The following is a 20,487-nucleotide window of genomic DNA, read 5'->3' on the forward strand; positions in this document are numbered from 1 at the left end:
GTAATCCAGGAGTGTCTAACTGTATAATTATCAATAAACGTGATTTATTTTATTGTGGAACAGTTAAAATGAGCTATTGGTTTAAAATAACTCATTACGAAGTTAGCAGTGTTAGTTCCAATTTATAAAAAAGGATACTAAAAAAAAAAAAAAATCTATCATGATTCAGATAGAACATGCAATTTGAAGCAACTTTTTAATTTACTCTTATTATCAAATTGTCTTCGTTCTCTTGATATCTTTATTTGAAAATCAAGAATGTAAGCTTAGGAGCCCACCCATTTTTGTTTCAGCACCTGGGTTGCGCTTGCTCGTTGGTGGTTAAATGTACCCACCAATCAGCAAGTGCTATCCAGGGTTCTGAATAAAAAATGGGCCGGCTCATTAGCTTAGATTGCAATTTTTTCAAATAAAGATAGCAAGAGAATGAATACAAATTGATAATAGGAGTAAATTAGAAAGCTGCATGTTCTATCTGAATCACGAAAGAAAAAAAATTGGGTTTAGTATCCCTTGAAGGTTTCACTAAGCTCAAGTCTGGCTAAGATGACTGAGATGAATTCCCCAACAATTGTTCGTTGTATAGTCTCCCCAGCAGCTAAGGCTGCAAATTGATGTGGACAATCATGTAACAGGAAGCGAGTGGGCAGGCTTTTCTAAACTAGCAGATAATGTACTGGCTTTTGCTGCACAACAGATCATGGAACTCAGCATCAGCTGAAAACCATTGTGCAATGGTGAGTTTTATATTTGTCTTCCAGGGATCTAGGACTTGCAGTGTAAAACCAGAGAGCAAACATTAGAAAATTAAAAAATAGCTTTATTCATCATTTCAAATAAATAGAAACTGAAAATAATAAATATGAAATACATAATAGTAAAAATAGTTGTTTTTACACTGCTTATTTTATTGAGCCATGCAGGGGAATTAATCTGCACATGAAGGGAAGGTCTGCCTTTTAAACACAGACAGGTAGTTAGGGCAGGGAGAACTCTGCAAGAGATTTAAAGAATAGGAAAACAGTGCACCTTAAAGGGAAACTGAACGCAATTTTTTTCATTCATGATTCAGATAGATCATGCAATTTTAAGCAACTTTCTAATGTACTCCTATTATCAAATTTTCTTTATTCTCTTGGTATCTTTATTTGAAATGCAAGAATGTAAGTTTAGATGTCGGCCCATTTTTGGTGAACAACCTGGGTTGTCCTTCCTGATTGGTGGATACATTCATCCACCAATAAAAATGTTCTGTCCAGAGGTATGAACCAAAAAAAAAAACTTAGATGCCTTCTTTTTCAAATAAAGATAGCAAGAGAACGAAGAAAAATTGATAATAGGAGTAAATTAGAAAGTTGCTTAAAATTGCATACTCTATCTGAATCACAAAAGAAAATAATTGGGTTCAGTGTACCTTTAAATAGGGGCACAGAGTCACAGACTTGCCAGGTCCTTACTATCATGCATCATTTATGTAGACCCAAGCCACCAAAATTTTTTCCTTAAAAGACCTTTTATTGTTCAATAGGTTGGGTCTATAACAGAGAGAACAATGTTTCAAGCCTGCAATAGGCTCTTAGTCATGTAGTCTGTCTGTTTTGGACCCAACCTATGGAACAATAAAGGTATTTTAAGGAATTTTTTGGTGGCTTCAAAAATAATGCATGATATTAAGAACTCTGCAAGAGACAGTTTCTCAATGACTGTACCACCCACTGCTAAAAAGTACTATCAGCTGCTAAAAAAAAATGTATGAAATACTTCAGCCATGGTGTGGCTGGAGGGAGCATATTTGGGCTCTCTTTAATAGGTAAATGATAAATAAATAAATACAGCCATACATGTTTAATAGTCATACTTTCATCCAATACTTCATCCAATACTTAAAGGGACATTAAACTCAAAAAAATACTTTCATGATTTGGATAAAGCCTACAAATTCAATTATAAACATTTTTCTAATTTACTTCTATTATCAATTTTTTTTATTCTCTTGGTATCCTTTCTTGAAGAGCAGCAATACACTACTGGGAATTAGCTTTACACATTGGTAAGCCAATCACAAGAGGCATAAATGTGCAGACACCAATCAGCAGCTAGCTCCCAGGCCCTCAGCCTATATAATTATGGAAACCAAGAGAACAAAGCAAATTAGTTAGATAAAATAAATAAATTGGAAACTTGTGTAAAATTGTATGCTCTATCTAAATCATGAAAGAAACATTTTGGATTTTATGTCCCTTCAAATATTAAAGGGTTTACAAAAAAAATCACTGCCCCTTTAAATATTTATCTGAAAAGAAGGTTAACACTTAAGTATATGAAAGCAATAGTGTAATAAGAAAATGCTTAAAGTGATATAAACCCCCCAAATATTTATTTTTACTATTCAGATTAGGCATGCAATTCTAAACAACTTTCCAATATGCTTCTATTATCAAATTTGCGTTGTTCTCTTGGTATTGTTTGTTGAAGGATCAGCAATGCATTACTGGGAGTTAGCTGAACACATCAGGCAAGCCAATGAAAAGAGGCATATATGTGCAACCCCTGATAAGCACCTAGCTCCCAGCATTGCTGCTGCTGAGCCTACCTAGGTATTCTTTTAAAAAAAAGGATACCAATAGAATGAAGCAAATTAGATAATAGAGGTAAATTGGAAAGTTTAAAACTGAATGTTTTATCTGAATCATTTTGAGTTTATGCCCCTTTAAATGCATTAGAGCATTTTCCTATTGAAGCTTTATGTCCCTAAAACTTTGTATTTAACCCCTTAACTGGCGTTAAGCACACTTACCAAGAAACATTAGTTTAATAATAATATGCTGCAACAAATTAGGGCACTTTATTATTGGATTAAAATATCCCTTTATCATTCAGGCTACAGTCTTTCCTGATAAGATCAACACTTACACTTTAATAACGAAACAGAGATGAGACAGTGGTTGATCAAAGGTGTAGGTTGCATTTGTCTTGTGTTATTCTCTATGATATCTTTATCCAGAATACATCAAATGCATGCAATATTCTATTACAAGTATCTGAATATTTTTGCTTTTTAAATGATCTGCACCCTGCCAAGTGTGAAGAAACTGCTTTAATTCAAGTACCTACTTATGTATTCCTCATCTGTAAAATTTTATCAGCAATAAAAATGTCAGTAAAAAAAAAAAACAGACTAGTTAAACTCTGACCATTTCATTAATAATGGCCAAAAAACAGAAACTGAAAGAAGTCAGAAGGATCTAAAGCTTGTCTAACAAGGCATTTCAAAGCAAGAATAAATTCTTGGATCAAGGAAAGCTTGTCAATTGAGAAGTTTAATAAGACAGAGGCATAGGAAACTTGTAATTCAATGAAACCTATCTACAAATCTTGCATGTTTCATAGGAGTATAGGAACACTTGCATTATTCTAGGGAATTATAGGAGTAGGGAGAATAGAATAAGATATCACACACTGTAACATCATTACCTCTGGGGACTTAAAGGGATACTAAATCCACATTTTTTTTCTTTAATGATTCAGATAGAGCATGCAATTTTAAACAACTTTCTAATTTACTCCTACTATCAATTTTTCTTAATTCTCTTGCTATCTTTATTTAAAAAGCAGGAATTTAAAGCTTAGGAGGCAGCCCATTTTAGGTTCAGCACCCTGGATAGCACTTGCTTATTGGTGGATACATTTAGCAAACCAATAAGCAAGCATGGGCCGGCACTTAAGCTTTACATTCCTGCTTTTTAAATAAAGATAGCAAGAGAACAAAGAAAAATTGATAATAGGAGTAGATTAGAAAGTTGCTTAAAATTGCATGCTCTATCTGAATCATTAAATAAAAAATGTTGGGTTTAGTGTCCCTTTAAAGCCCAACATTTTTCTTTCATGATTCATATAGAACATGCAGTTTTTAAAAAAAAAATCTAATTTACTTCTATTATCAAATTTTCTTTGTTCTCTTTGTATCTTTTGTTCACAAGCAGGGACATAAGCTCAGAACCATGCACGTGTCTGAATGTTTGGGTTTTGTGTCCTTTTAACCCTTTCACTACCAAAAAAAAAAGACAAAAACTTGCCCAAAATACCAGAGCATTTTTAGCATTTTTTGCTATCACTCCATTTAAACAGAAATAGAGCCTTAATTCTTTTTATTTACCTATCAAATCTATATATTTTTTTTAAGTAGACAACCCAAGGTATTGAAATAGGCCCATTTTGGTATATTTCATGCCACCATTTCACCGCCAAATGCCATCAAATAAAAAAATTTGGTACTTTTTTCATAAGCTTTGGGTTTCTTACAGAAATTATTTACATACTGCTTGTGCAATCATGGCACAAATGGTTATAAAGTCATCTCTGGGATCCCCTTTGTTCAGAAATAGAAGACATATATGTCTTTGTCATTGCTTTTCGGTAATTAGAAGGCCGCTAATTGCAGCTGCGCAGCACACTTCTATTATTCCCGGCAGTAAAGGGGTTAATTAGGAAGCTTTAAGGTTAATTTTAGCTTTACTGTTGAGATTACCCTTCCCAGCTGACACCACCCCCTGATCCCTCCCACAAAGCTCTTTTCCCTCCCCCACCCCCCACTGGTCACCCCTATCATAAGTACTGCAGTGTAGCATCGCCCTAAACCTCAAACCTCCCTGATGTCCCCTAAAACAGCTCTCTAAACCTCCCCTGCCCTAACTATTGCCGCCATCTTAAAAAAACTTTTATTATCTTAATTTTTTTTTTAAGTTTTATTTTTTCTGTAGCTTAGTGGTCCCACAAACTCCCCCCCTCCCACAATCGCCATATAGTAGTCCCCCCACACCCCTAATCCCATTTTCTGTAGTTTAGTTCCACATACCTCCCTGTGCCTTTAAAAATTTGTTCCATAGTGTAGGGTCCTCCCACTCCCTCCCACCTCCGCTGTTGAGCCGCCCACACCTCCTGCTGGTACCATCAACAGATCGTTACAGACGGTGACACACACAGTGTCACCGTCTGTAACGATCAGGCATCTGACCTCATATGGAGCCGGAGCACAGATCGCGCTCCGGCTCCATATGAGGCAGATGCTTGAAGCTTCAGGAGCTCCATCAACTTAACAGCCAAGAGTACTGGAGCTTCCTGAAGTGACGACGTATATATATATCCTGCAGTACGATAGCCAAAGTACTGCAAGACGTATATATACGTCTCATTGGGTGAAGGGGTTAAAGGTGTGTGTTGGATTATTGAGACTATATGCTGTCTGCATTTATCATGCCACTCCCTGTTCACGTGCAAGCAGGAACTGTCAGCCACCTCAGTCAGAAAAGTCTAGGGGTATTGACAAACACCACTTTAGAGTTGGTGTAGCGGGTTAAGTAGCAATGGTCTGATTAAACCCAAATTTTTTCTTTCATGATTTGAAAGAGCATACGATTTTAAACAACTTTCCAATTTACTTTTATTATCTAATTTGCTTCATTCTTTTGATATTATTTGTTGAAAAGCATATCTAAATAGGCTCAGTAGCTGCTGATTGGTGGCTGCACATAGATGCTTCGTGTGATTGGCTCACCCATGTGCTAATTCTTCAACAAATGATATCTAAAGAATGAAGCAAATTAAATAATAGAAGTAAATTTGAACATTGCTTAAAATTGTATTCTCTATCTGAATCAAAAATATTTGGTTTCATGTCCCCTTAAGGTATTTAAATAGACATTCTAGCTCATAAATACCAGGCAGTACCCTCTGAATGATATACATGGCAACCCCAGCTGTGTGTTTCATCTGTCTGTGGACATTGTCTCTGAGGTACAGCCATTTCGATGTAAGCACACTGGGCAGGGGGTCTGCTCATCCCATTTTTTTCTATCATCATTGGGAAGACAAATTCCTATTATATAGAACCTAAATTGACAATTTAAACAGCTATTTTTCTGCAAAGTAAAAATACTTTGCATTTAAAACTTGTTGCAACTTGCTGCAGTTGTATTCAACTGTAGGGACGAGCGAATGTGCTGAAAGTGTAATTAATTTGGTAGAACAGGCAAAATGTTAATAAGAATGAAAATCCATTAAAATTCGATAATGAAATGTAATTTCAGGTTTTCAAATGTTACTTTTGTTTTCAAATATTCATAATTAGAACGAAAATCCACATTCGAAATTTCGAATGTTACATTATTTTTAACAATTACTATTCAGAAGTTCAATAGTTCATGTGGTAGGGAATTTAGTAAATTGATACAAATATATCAATTGGAATGTTTCTATTTTGAAAATTGCATTATTTAAACATTACATTTAAAGTGAAGGTCAATTTCGATGAATTAGTGCCCAGTTTGTAATAATCCTATTAAAAACAAGGGCAATTTTATTAATCATAATTGACATTTCACTCGTTTTCTTCAAAAACTTACCTTTTAATCCTGCCAGCCGCTGCAGCGCTTCCTCCGTCCCGTCGCAAGCCCTCTTCACAGGTCCAAAATGACGAATCCGGCTTCCTCCAATCACGGCATTGCCTCAGGCCATGATTTCCCGGGGGGGGGGGGGGAAAGCCATGATTGGAGGAAGCCAGATTTGTCAATTCTGACGTATGAAGAGGCTTCCGACGGCCGAGGGAATTGCTGGAGTGGCTGTCAGGATTAAAAGGTAAGTTTTTGAAGAAAACGAGTGAAATGTCAATTTTGATGAATTAAAGTGCCCAGATTTAACTTGTCCTATAAACCACTGTTGACTCTCAGAGAAGGTGTGGTACAAGGGGCACTCACAGCAAATGTACATATGCCCGGGAAAAAACAGTAATAACATTTACTAGAAACATTTTTGCTGATGGAAATTTTAAACAAACACAATTCTATTTAAAATTTAAAATGCACCCATGCACATTTCAATTTTGACCTTTCTATCCCTTTAAGGACACAGAAATGTGCAGTGTACTGTGATGGACTAACTGTGTACTTCTCTGTGTGATTTCATTATTAACTGTAAAACTGCTAACTGACTTACTAAGCATCTATTCACAGTTTCTTTTCACTCAAGCATTTTACTTTAGTAGAACAGATCTCATACAGACATTAAAAAAAAAAAAATGAGATTTGGAGATCTTAAAGGGAAACTGAACCCAAATTTTTTTCTTTCATGATTCAGATAGAGCATGCAATTTTAAGCAACTTTTGAATTTACTCCTATTATCAATTTTTTTTGTTCTCTTGCTATCTTTATTTGAAAACCTTGAATGTAAATCTTAGCAGCTAGCCCATTTTAGGTTCAGCACCATGGATAGCGCTTGCTTATTGGAGGCTTACATTCACCCACCAATAAGCAAGCATAACCCAGGTTCTCAACCAAAAATGGGCCGGCTCCTATGCATCACATTCCTGCTTTTTAAATAAAGATAGCAAGAGAACAAAGAAAAATTGATAGTAGGAGTAAATTAGAAAATTGCTTAAAATTGCATGCTCTATCTGAATCATGAAAGAAAAAAATTGGGTTCAGTGTCCCTTTAAAGGGACACTCAGGTTAAATCAAATTTTCATGATTCAGATACAGCATGTAATTTTAAACAATTTTCCAATTTACTTCCATTTAAAAAAATGTGCACAGTCTTTTATATTTACAATTTTTGAGTCACCAGATCCTACTGAGCATGTGCAAGAATTCAGACTATACGTATATGCATTTGTGATTGGCTGATTGCTATCACATGGTACAAGGGGAGTGGAAATATACATAACTTTGAAATTTGTTATAAAAAAATCTACTACTCATTTGAAGTTTAGACTAAGTGCTATTGCATTGTCTTGTTATCTTGCATTTGATGATTATGCAAATCTAATGTGTTGACTGGTCCTTTAAGTTAGCTGTGGTTTAAATATATAAATTCTGAAACTTTAATTTTTTGTTTACAAAAATGTTAATTTGTTAATGTAATTTAGTAATAGGGTGAATTATTTATAAAATAAATTATTGCTTCTTCTAGTGTCATTGTCTGTAAAGGATTTTATATAATTAATTAATTAATGAACATTTGTTAACACATTTATTACAATTGTAGCTTGTTATGCATATTATTATTATTATTATTATCATCATCATCATCATTTATTTGTATATTGCCACAAAATTCAGCTGGGTACAGAGATAGGGGTATATAATGACAGGGGTTTGTGATAAGATACAAGAACATAAAGGAGGAAGAGGGCCCTGCTCTGGAGAGCTTACAGTCTACATTTTGAGGGTGCAGAGACATAAGGTTTGGGGTAGCTTTTCACGTGGATTGTAGTAGTAGCAGTAAGTCAAGGCACTTTATTTAGGCTAGGATGAAAAGCAGAGGAGACATGGTAATCCTCTCTGAATAGGTGGGTTTCTAAAAATGATCTAAAGCTGCACAAGGTTGGAGACCGTCTTAGAGAGGGGGTAGAAGGTTCTAGAGGGCAGGAACAGTGTGTGAGAAGTCTTGGAGGCAAGAGAAGGACGTAGAGATAATAAGAGTGAAGAAACGTAGGTCAGAGGTCAGGGAGTATTTGGAGATGAGAGAGGAAATATAGTTGGGAGGTAGGTTGTTGAGTGCTTTAAAGGGTCACGAAACCCAATTTTTTTCTTTAATGATTTAGAAAGAGCATGCAATTTTAAACAACTTTCTAATTTACTTCTATTATCTAATATGCTTATTTCTCTTGATATTCTTTGCTGAAAAGCATATCTAGACAGGCTCAGTAGCTGCTGGTTGGTGGCTGAACATAGACACCTTGTGTGATTGGCTCACTCATGTGCATTGCAAGTTCTTCAACATAGGATATCTAAAGAATTAAGCAAATTAGATAATATAAGTAAATTGGAATGTTGTTTAAAATTGTACTCTTTATCTGAATCATGAAAGAAAAAAATGGGTTTAATGTTCCTTTAAAGGTTAGGGTTAATGCTTTGTATTCTAGAGTGTATGGGTAGAAATTGGCTCTACAAAGGCTAAACAGCAAATATAAGTCTGTGATGAAGTATCCCTTTGCCATAGGTTTAAAGAGGGTTGTTTTAATTTGTCATTCTAGTTATATTACAGTTATTGCAGTACGTAGCAAAGATCTCTATTAAAAGAGCTAAAGGTATCAATGAATTGAGTACCAAATGTATTAAAAAATGCTTTTACTTATCACTAATATATCATGAGCATAAAAATTGATAAACAGACTAATTAAAATAGAATCAAAGTAATTGATTTCTACATTTTTATGGCAGTTCATCAGAGCTCACTCAAGATGTTGTGCTGCCTGGGTCCTACAATGCAATGATGCCCCCCAGCAGTAATATTACTGATTAGCATATTAACCTACTAGCCTGTCTACTGACCTTACTAAGCCGGCCAGCATACCTGCATGCAACCAATACTTATTAAAAATTGTGCAATATGCTGGAAGTAAAATAGGGATGAAATGAAATTATCCCTCCTTGAATGTTGCCCTGACTAGATCTGTGTCTTTAAACATGATGAGGTTATATTGCTGGGAACATGCAACTTCCCTCATGGAAACAGAAGACAGGAGGGGTCTGGGCCTGACAGTGATTTACTCAGTCACTGAAGTGCGGCCCCTTGTCAAGTGCTGCCTGGGTCCATTGGACCCACTTGATCCCATGGTAGAGCCAGTCCTGCAGTTCATACAGAATAGCTTCTCTTTGTGTGGGTCATTTAAAACAATAATGTTTGTAAAACAAATATGGGGAATATGAATTAAATTATTCCATATTGTTCTATGACAGAGGGTATACTAAAATGGACAGTGTGCAGTAAGTTTTTCTCCCTTTAATGTGTTTCCAATTATCAATTTTATCTTCTGGAGTGTATTAAATAATTTGCAAACAGATCATTTACCTTTATTTTGATATTTGAAATGGCTGCTTTTTCATGTTGAAACTGCCACCTATACTGAAAACATAAATATGTTTGTATGCTCTGTAGAAAAGCTATGAAACATGAGATAACATCGTAAATTAACCTGCCATGGGGGTGGTAAAGAGAGAGACATTTGTATCTAAAATATCTGTTTTTGCCTCTTAAACTCCCCAAGACTTAATTTGCATTTTAATACCTAACATTAGACTAAGTGTAGAAAAACAGATACAAAGACCAGGTCTCCTCTTTCTGCAGGGCCAACCCATTTAAATAAGCATATATTAGAGAACAATAAGTGATGGTTTTAATGAGCAAAAACAGCTGTTTCAAATACATGAAAAAAACATTATTCCATACATTTAATAATCTACAGTAAGTATAACAAGTCCTTTAGAACACATTAAGGGAAACTAATTCTATGCTACAGTGTCCCTTTAAATGTTCTTGTATGTACAGTGCATATATATATATATATATATATATATATATATATATATATATATATATATATATATATATATATATATATATATATATATATATATATAATATATATATACTTCTAATGAGTATTTACTTCCAGCAAGTATCCAAGACTTAGACATGAATTAAAACTCTATGGACTTCAATATCAGAGCTCTTTCACTTCAACTACTGATCAAGAGGCTGCTTTACACTTAATTATTAAGGAATTTGGGCTCTGAAGTGTAACCACAGAATGTTGTAACACCCTCTCTTGATTTTTGTTATATATAAACAGTACTAATAGATGTTATTGCTAAGTGGAGCAATAAGTGTAACTTACCTGGAATTAAAAGACAATTTCAGCAATTGAGCAATAAAACAGTAACCTTTGTAGAACACAGCTTGCCAAGAGCCACACTGCTACATGCGGATTCCAGTTAAGGAATCAGGCCTTAGACAGAAAGAAGCCAGGAACAGAGCTGAGAGGGAGCTGCATGGCGTGAATGAGCTCAGAGCTCAGTAGTGATCAGGTCAATTATGCAGGCTGTGAATGTGATACGTAAGGTTGTCTAAAAGGACATGTTATGCAGGATAGCTAGTAGGACAAGATAGCAATGTGGTACAACATGCAATTAGTTGCAAAAAGAAACCAGTACACAGGCAATGCCAGCAGGGCATATAATGCAGGAAATGGACAGTCATGGGCAGTCATGGACAGTCATGGTGCAGAGGCGGCCAGCAAGTACAACAACCATACTTCTAAAATACATTTAACATCTGCAAAATTGGGCAGCGTGGCAACTGGTGCAGTACGAAAACTCAGAGAAAGGTGGGTGCAGCCCTAGGAAAAGTAGCTCAGCATCACCATGAGATCTGCAAATGTTAGTGAATAGAGATATCCAAGTTGTCATAAAACAAGAGGTCATGGCTGTTGAGTTAAAGGGACAGTCTAACAACTTTCCAACTAACTTTTATCATCATATTTGCTTTGTTTTCTTGGTATTTTTTCATGAAAGCTAAACCTAGATAGGCTCATATGCTAATTTTTGAGCCCTTGAAGATCGCCTCTTATGTAAGTGCATTTTGAAAGTTTTTCACAGCTAGAAAGCACTAGTTTGTGTGTGTCATATATATAACAGTGTGCTTACTCCTGTGGAGTTATTTATGAGTCAGCACTGATTGGTAAAAATGCAAGTTTGTCAAAAAAACTGAAATAAGAGGGCAGTCTGCAGAGGCTTAGATACAATGTAATCAAAGAGGTAAAAATAATTTTAAAATAACAGTGTTGGTTATGCAAAACTGGGGCATGGGTAATAAAGGGATTATCTGTCATTTTAAACATTAAAAATTCTGAAGCAGACTGTCCCTTTAAAATAAAATCTAAAAAGATTACATGAACGGTTTTATGATGGATTGGAATATTGCTGGCTAGATATCTTACTTTTTCAGTAGAAAGAAAGACCTTTTAAAGAACCATACAATAACGTATTTGTATGGATAGCGCTGCGTAATCTGTTGGCGCTCTACAAATAACCGATAATAATAATAATAACCTAAAAATGTATAACCCTATACCTATGCAAATTCATTGGAAAAGAGCCCTAACTGGTAATAAATACAGAAAGCAAAGCACTCTACCAGGAACAAACAACAGCTCAGTTGCTTGTTCTTTGGCAAATTACTACCTAGGAGCAGCCTCTTTTAGCCCAATTGTGCTTTTCACAGAGGAGAACTTTCCTGAAATATATCAGTCTGATTCTGCCTACCAAGGTCAGTCCAGTCCCAAAATACCAGGCAGTCCTCCTCTGAACAAGGAACATGGCAATGACATACAATAATTTCAGCCTTCTGTGGGCCAAGTCAGTGAGGTGTAGCCATATTCCTCTAAGCACATTGGGCAAAGAGTCCACAACTGGTTTCTCCCATCACCATTAGGGAGACTTCCCCAAGGTCATATTTCAAATTCATAGAGAAGCACTGTACCATGAATAAAAAGCAGCTCAGTAGAGTGGTCTATGGCGAGTTGTCACCTAGGAGCAGACATGTTTAGCCTAATTGGAAGTTTAAGCCATTAGGGAGACTTCCTCAGGGTCATATTTTAAATTCATACAGAAAGAAAAGCGCTATACCAGGAACGAACAACAACTCAGTATTTTGTTCTATAGCGAGTTACCACCCTAGGAGCACAATTTGGCCAAAAGAAGCTACTTCCAGGTGGTTAATGGGCCATAGAACAAGCCACTGAGCTGTTGTTCATTCTTGGCATATTGTCCCTCTCTTTTCTATTTAGTTGTATTATGACCCTGGGGAAAGTCTCCCTAAGGGTGATGGGGGAATCCAGACGTGGACTCCTTGCCCAATGTGCCTATAGGGATATGGCTGCACCTCACTGAAGAGACCCAAAAGAATCTGAAATGATCATTTGGGGTTGCCATTCCCTTGTTCAGAAGAAAATTGCCTGGTGTTTTGGGGCTGGACTGACCTTGTTAGGTGGGATCAGACTGATATACTTCAGGAAAGTTCTCCTCTTGGAAAGGCACAATTGGTCTAAAAGAAGCTGCTTCCAGGGGGTAACCAGGCTATAGGACAAGCCACTGAGCTGTTGTTTGTTCCTGGCATATTTCTTCTCTTTCTTTATGTAGTCTTAACTGGTAAGCCTACCGCTGATTATTATAATATGATTGACGTATCCACGTCACTGTGTTTATTTGAAGATAGATTTTATACATGTTATAATAAAAGATACATTTTAACGCATTTCTTGGATGGATTAGAAATAATTTATTTGGGAAATTATAGTAATTAATTACTAATTATTTGACTTGTGCCTTAACATTTGGACAAATGCAAAAGCATCTCAAATGTTACTATATTTTTAGCATTTGTTTAAAAAATGCAAAAACAACAGTACCTTGAACAAACGGATGCAACACACATATTTAGGGCTAGATTAAAAGTGGAGCACTAAATTATCACGCGCCCACAAATGGCAAATTTGCACGTTTGCCGGCACGCAATAATTAATCGACCTTTACAAGTGGCTGTTATTGCTACCGCAAGCTCGCGGTGGCAATTGGAGCTTATAAAATTAACCAGAGATCAGGTCTCTGGCTAATTTTATAAATCTGCCTCAAATGCCCCCAATATACTGTGTAGTGTATTCTATTAAAAAATAAAGATGGCAGCATCTTTATTTTTAATAAAATTACTGCAATAGGCAGTATTTTGGGATCAAAGTTGGTGGGAGTGGGATGTTAGAAAGAAAACGGCACTGAAACGTGCCATTACATTGCGGTCTATAGGAACTGTGTGTTCCCAGTAAATATATATGTATATGCTTATATACATATATTTATGTGTTAATATGTGTATATACACATATTAACACAAAAATATATATGTATATAATCATATACATAGATATTTAAACATGTTGCCGTAGCTGTGTGACTTACCCCCTTCACTGCAACTTACCCCCTTCACTGAAGTTCTGACGGCATCAGCATGAGGCTCCCATAGGAGCCTATGGAAGTGGGCTCTTGTGAGCACAATGCTTCCCAGCAATGCGAATGCGAGGTCGCATACGCATTGCTGACAACTTGTAATACCAGCAAACATTAGCATGCACTGGTATTACAAAGTTGAGCGCAAATATCGCTTTTATGAAAGCAATATTTAGCACTCCACATGTTATGTGGCCCTTAGTTTATTAATTCATACAGTTAAAGCCATTACTCTAAAGGCAGAAAAGGCTGTCCTGCAGACATGGAAGTCTGTTTTGTAGTCACAAATGGCTTTTCTACAGATGAGAAATGCTTCAGATTTACAGTTTTATACTATGTAATAGTAATCCAATAATGTCTTTGTCAGATAACTAATTCATGTGTCAATCATAGGGATGCAAGCTTCATTATTATTCTTGGCAATAATGACCCCATAAGAAAATATATATATATATATTTTTTTTGTGTGAGGCTTGTAGCTGTAGCAGTAGATACTACTTTAACTTTATTTAAGTTTAAGCTGCTGTCCAGCTGTTCCTCTACTCTACTGAAGATTTTCCCTATAGGAAACAAAGGGGCTAATGAATTTATGTTAACAAATAAATAATGATATAAACAATTCTTCTGAACCAAAGAACTTCATGAACTAAACCTTTTTTGTTATTAGTTAGGGCTGATTCCCTAAGTTTGTTTATTTTTTTGTATATCCTTACTTTACTGTGTGCTTCATTTATTTGTGCTCTTTTACAGAATAAAACATTTAGCAGAAAAACTTACAACATAAGGAAGCTGCATCATTAACAGTTATCACCTACCAGATTGAGTCCTTTGTAAGTGTGGTATTAGTTTTGCCATCCTCATCGAGATAGACATCAGTTTGCAAATTTGCATCATTATCATGGGCAGAGAAATAATTGGAGACAAGTCGTGCCGGGATTCCTAAGCAGCGAAGAACTGTAAGCAGAAAATATATATATTTCGTCTAATATTATCTGAGATGTCACAAAACTTCAATAACTTATCACCTGGATGAGTCAGATATGAATGTCTTCCTATTTAACCTACTTAGTTTTAATTCTTCGCTAAAGTTCAGTTAAACTCAAGTACTTTAGCTCTGTGTGAGAATCACAATGCCTGTCAACATTAATAACTAATTGGACCGACTGTAATCTAAATGTAGGTTCAAGTCATATGTCTGACAGACAACAAACTTGTGTCACACAAAAAGAACAGACAAGGAATTGCATTTTACAATTAATAAGCAATGCAAAATAATGACTTTCACTAGACGCATTTTTGCTAATGGAAGTATACTGTAAAATTGATTTACTTTTGACATTTCTATCCATTTAAAGGATTATAATGTTAATTCAGATAGAGCATGCAATTTTAAATAACTTTCTAATTTACTTCTATTATCAAATTTTCTTCATTCTCTTGGTATCCTTGGTTGAAAAGCAGGGACGTATGCTTAGAAGCCAGCCCATTTCTGGAACATTATTTGGCAGCAGTTTTGCATGAATTTTATGTTATCCATTTGCAAGAGCACTAGATGACAGCATTGTTTCCTGCCATGTAGTACTCTGGATGCCTACCTAGGTATCTCTTCAACACAGAATATAATGGGAACTAAGCAAAGTTGATATTAGAAGCAATTTGGAAACTTTTTATAAAGCGTATGCTCTGTCTGAATCACAAAAGTACATTTTTGGGTTTCATATTAATTTAAGAATTTTAAAAATGTTGTCTTATTGGAAAATAAATACCAATAGTCAATAATGGTATTGGAATCCACCCATTTATTTCTATGACTAAGCTCTATTTTTATGTCATCATAAATTACCTTAATTATGACATATTTGATCACATGATAATGACATCATAAATGGTGTTACAATAATAGCAGAAACATTTTTGCATACAGAAGAACATTGCAAAATTCTACTAAATGTGTATAAAATACAAAATAAACTGATATGTATTTCAAATGTCAATATAATATGCATTTAAGTGAAGAATGTGTGCAATTATAAAATATTTTTCAATGCTACACTGAGCTGCAAGAAAAATGTAATCATACCAAGGCCCGGATATTCTAAATATCACCAGACAGATGAGAAATTGCCATTTTGGGTTTACCAGGCTCCCAATCTGTCAGATATATTCTAAACAAGTGGTCTGAACCTTGCTGTGCTAACGAGTGGGGATGTGTCTCCCATAGGATATAATGTTGATCACAACTTCAGCAAAATACCACCGACATCGCCACTTCGCTGTGATGTAGAAAGCAGTACGGCAGAGGGGCTTCTGTCGTTAAAGTGTGTTAACACAACATAGATTGTGCGTTTGCATAAATAAAAAATGTTTTCTGTGTAGTTTCACTTTAAATTGCGTATGTAAATTCAGTTTCACTGTACATCCGCTAGATTTGTCACACTGGGAAATATCGCCACTAAAAAGCAGGCAAGACTAATATGGCTGAAAAGGGATAGCTAAAATGAAGGATAGTGTTTTGAATATTAGAAACCCACGGCAATGTTTCCCCAATGTAATACAGGTTATGCCCTTGGAATTCCCATGGAACTCTTATATATTTGCCGTGTCTCTGATCTACTTTGTTAATGAAAAACCCCCAAAAACTTCCTGTTAAAACTATAGGAGCTTGGAATGTGGTATATAAAATATGTATATACAATGTACAATGTATATTTTTTGTATTGTATAGTGTTAGAATATGTATGTAAACTTTAGGCTTCATTGTAAAAATCTTGTATTTTGTCCCTAGGCTTTTTTTTAAACTTATTTTAATAATGCGATTGTGCAATCTCAATATTCATTTTTGCATAATATCGCGATTGCGATGATGTGATTGTGTTTTACTTATAATATTGCGATTGCACTGTAGCAAATGTGTTCTATATTAAAGGGACATTATACACTCATTTTTTCTTTGCATAAATGTTTTGTAGATAATCTATTTATATAGCCCATAAAGTTGTTTTTTTTAATTAATGTATAGTTTTGCTTATTTTTAAATAACATTGCTCTGATTTTCAGACTCCTAACCAAGCCCCAAAGTTTTATGTGAATACCGTCAGCTACCTTCTCCAGCTTGCTCCTGTTTGTGTAAAGGGTCTTTTCATATACAAAAGAAGGGGGAGGGGGGGAAAGTGTCTTATTTGCCACTTGCAGTGGGCTTTCCAGCTACCTTTTCAACAGAGCCAAAGTGACAGCTTCTAAGTACGTTTTTAAACAGTTTTATACTGGATTTTTATATCAGTATCTGTGCATCTTATTCTTTATAGTAGTGTCTATTACATGCAGTTATATGAAAATGAGTGTATACTGTCCCTTTAATAACATGTTTGCTATAGTGCAATTGCAATATTATAAGGAAAACACAATCATTGCCATTGCAATATTATAAAACGTGAATATTGCAAATGCGCAATTGCATTCTTAAAATAAGTAAAAAAAACTCTCCTAAGGATACAATACAAGATTTTTACAATCACGCCTAAATTTTACATACATATCCTAATACTACACTATACAATACATATACATTAAACATTGTATATACATATTTCCACAATTCCCCTAGCTCGTATAGGTGTATTACTGATATGTTTAATTCACTATTGTACTGTAAGAGCAGGGATTGAGCTTCTGTTGACGCATGTGAATTGTATTGTCATACAGTACTGTGTAAAGGGATCATTTAGATTACACCTTCAGATGCTGCTTTGTATATATGGCCAGTATCAGCGAAGCATCGCCAACCACTGAAATGTCTGGTAAAATGCCGCTTTGGGATGCTTCCTTTAAACAGTACTGTCAGTTCTTTTGAATATTTTGTCTGCTTTTTTCAAATTTGTAACAGACCCCTTTTGAATATTTTGTTGCATTGCTGCACTTTCAGTCATTAGGGCCAAGGAAACATTGTGTTCTGTCCATTCACCAAAACTCTGCGATACATTTTACATACAACCTTTTCAAAAATTGTAATGTTGTTCTTAGAGGTTGTAATGTTAAATGCACTATTATATAATTGCCAAGTGTACAGTGAATTAAACGTTAACTGTATTGCATACTACATTGCATTGTGTATGTCTCTTATGGAATATGTCACTTATCTACTTATTGAGCTTTTAGTGGAACGTTTAACTAATAGCAGATAGGAGGTCTTAGAAGTTAAAGGGTTAAGTTGTAGTAGTGGGCCTGGGAGGTTAAGAGGTTAATCCCTCTGTAGGTTGTGGCGGTTAAGTTTTTTTGTGCAGGGTCCAGCATGCTTAGGGGTTGTGATGAGAGTCCTACTGGTTAAGTTATGGTTAATGTGTGCTGGAAGTAAGGGGTTTATTAAGGGTTTGAACTGGTTTTAACATTTTCTGCCAATATTTTTTTTTTTTCTGTAAACTTTTTAATAAAAAAATACTAAGGACAAAGTCAGGAGGTAGCATTGTAGCAACAACTCTTTGCTGTAGGGGATTCTATAAAAGGTATAGCCCACAAGATGTGCCCACTTCTGAGTCTAACCAAGTATGTTCTGATTAAAAGGAACTGAGTTTAAAGTAAACCAAGATAAACATATCAGTCTGATAATAGTAAGTACACTGAAAAGGCTTTAAAAATTATACACAATCATAAAGTTACATTTTGACTTACATGCTCCTTTACATTTCAATTCCCCACTAAAAATGATATGAGGCCCATTGCACAACTTTTTTGAAAGATCAAATTAGCCCCTGTATTAAAGTCAATATCACTTCTTTCTCTAAAACATTTTTAAATATGCCATTGGTCATCTAAGTAAGACTTTTTCAGAATACTGACGTAAAAACTTAGACATCATTTGTATAATATCACATGTATATGTTTTGACATGTGGTAAGCTGAATACATTTTAAGACATCACTGAATAACCAATGTAGAATTATCTGGTCCTCACTATTTATAGGATGCACAAGTTTAACTTACAGTTTGCTCCAGTCCCCCTCCTTCGGGGTCAGAGATGAGAATGAACACTTATATACAGCTAATAATAAGGTCTCCTGGGAAGAAATTTCATGTAGAATAAGTAAAGAGTTGGAGCTCATTTGCTGTACTTTTACTGTAAGTTAGATAATTTAGTGATTCTAATAAAAGAACATTTGCAAAATAATATTCAGTCTCTTCTCTGCCCAATATATATTTCTTATCTGTTAAGTCTTGAAACATGTACAAAGGCAAACAATCATCAGTATTAATGAGTGCCATTATAACATATGTTGTTTATTACTGCTAGTTATTGATGATATACGCACAATGTCCTCACTTCTTGACACATATCAATCTATGTTGTAATCCACACAAGGAAACGCTGGATCCACTTGAATGATAAAAAGTCTTATTTTATTCCATGCAATTAAAAGAAATACACTGAAGGGCTGTCACGTAGCAGAGGGAGAGATGGAGTAGCAACGGCTTACGCGTTTCGGCTGTATGCCGTAATCATAGTCTGACAATCATGTGTGAGAATGAGAGATCAGTACAAACACATGAAGTCTTTGCAAAAATACAAAAATTATCCTGTGCAACACCTTAAAGAAAACAAAAAGGTGGCACTCAGGTAAAAGACAATATCTTTATTAATAAGAGCAAGATATCAGGGCACCTGCCCCTTTCTCAAGCCTGACATGTCACTCCTCCTTTACCCTTAATAAAACACTATGTAATCGATTATTGGCTAAAATCCTAAAACAATAAACACACCCTCAAATTCTACTTAAAGTGACTTTAGCTACTATTGCACGTTTTGACATGTTGTAACAGCATGTAACTATATTAGATTAGATACAGATTATACCTTTTATATACCTTTTGTTTAAACATACTTTAAAGAGAACAATACATTTCACGTTTGCAAAGTAATTTATAGAGATCTCCCCCCCTCTTAGGTAATCTTTCTTGCTCAATAGCACAACATCTGAAAGAGTCAATTTGTTGTGACGTGTTACAAAATGTTGAACCAAGGGGGATGAAGATCTGCCTACATTTATAGTAGAAAAATGTTCACATATGCGTGAATTGATATCTCTGATATCTCTGTATGCATGAACTTATATCAGTCAAGCAAAGTTTTACATGAATCAAACATTAAACCCTGTAATGCAGTGCTTGAATGTGATCAAGAAAGTTCTTCCAATAGCTCTAGGTTAAAAGGAGAAAATAAAGAATATGCCAGTGCATTTTCAGAGTTAATTGCTTCACATCTCTTGCTACAGATATTTCCTGTAGTTCCAGTGCTACCTTTGAGCTTCTAAGCAAAGAAAGCGCTCAACTTGAGTCTATGCTATTGAGAAGCCTATGTAAACTCAGCCAGCAGAAGAAATTACACTCTCAGTGGGGTGCAGGATAGTTAAGTACTAATAATTTTCTATTGTTCTTTCTAAGGCCCCGGTATTCAAAGCATCGACAGATTGTTGAGAAATTGCTCCACTGGCCTCATCAGCCTCGCGGTTTGACGGACTGTCGAGATATTCTAAGAAAAGGGGCATGTCTGAGCAATGGTGGTGAGCTGCGATGTATCTCCCATAGAAGTCAGTGGGAGCGTTAAGCCACCACCCACATTGCCGACTTTACCGCTCCTTTGCATTTTGCTGTGGCTGGGGG

At 35.4% G+C, this 20,487-nt stretch overlaps 1 protein-coding gene across 1 annotated transcript in view; it reads right to left on the minus strand.

The window, feature by feature from the left end:
- F13A1 (coagulation factor XIII A chain) overlaps positions 1 to 20,487 on the minus strand; it is a 328,117-nt gene that overhangs the window by 155,854 nt on the left and 151,776 nt on the right. Inside the window, exon 8 of the mRNA XM_053714703.1 lies at positions 14,652 to 14,790. Within this exon, the coding sequence (XP_053570678.1) occupies positions 14,652 to 14,790 (139 nt within the window). The remainder of the gene's footprint in view (positions 1 to 14,651; positions 14,791 to 20,487) is intronic.

This window comes from Bombina bombina, chromosome 5, assembly GCF_027579735.1.
Source record: "Bombina bombina isolate aBomBom1 chromosome 5, aBomBom1.pri, whole genome shotgun sequence".
NCBI lineage: Eukaryota > Metazoa > Chordata > Amphibia > Anura > Bombinatoridae > Bombina > Bombina bombina.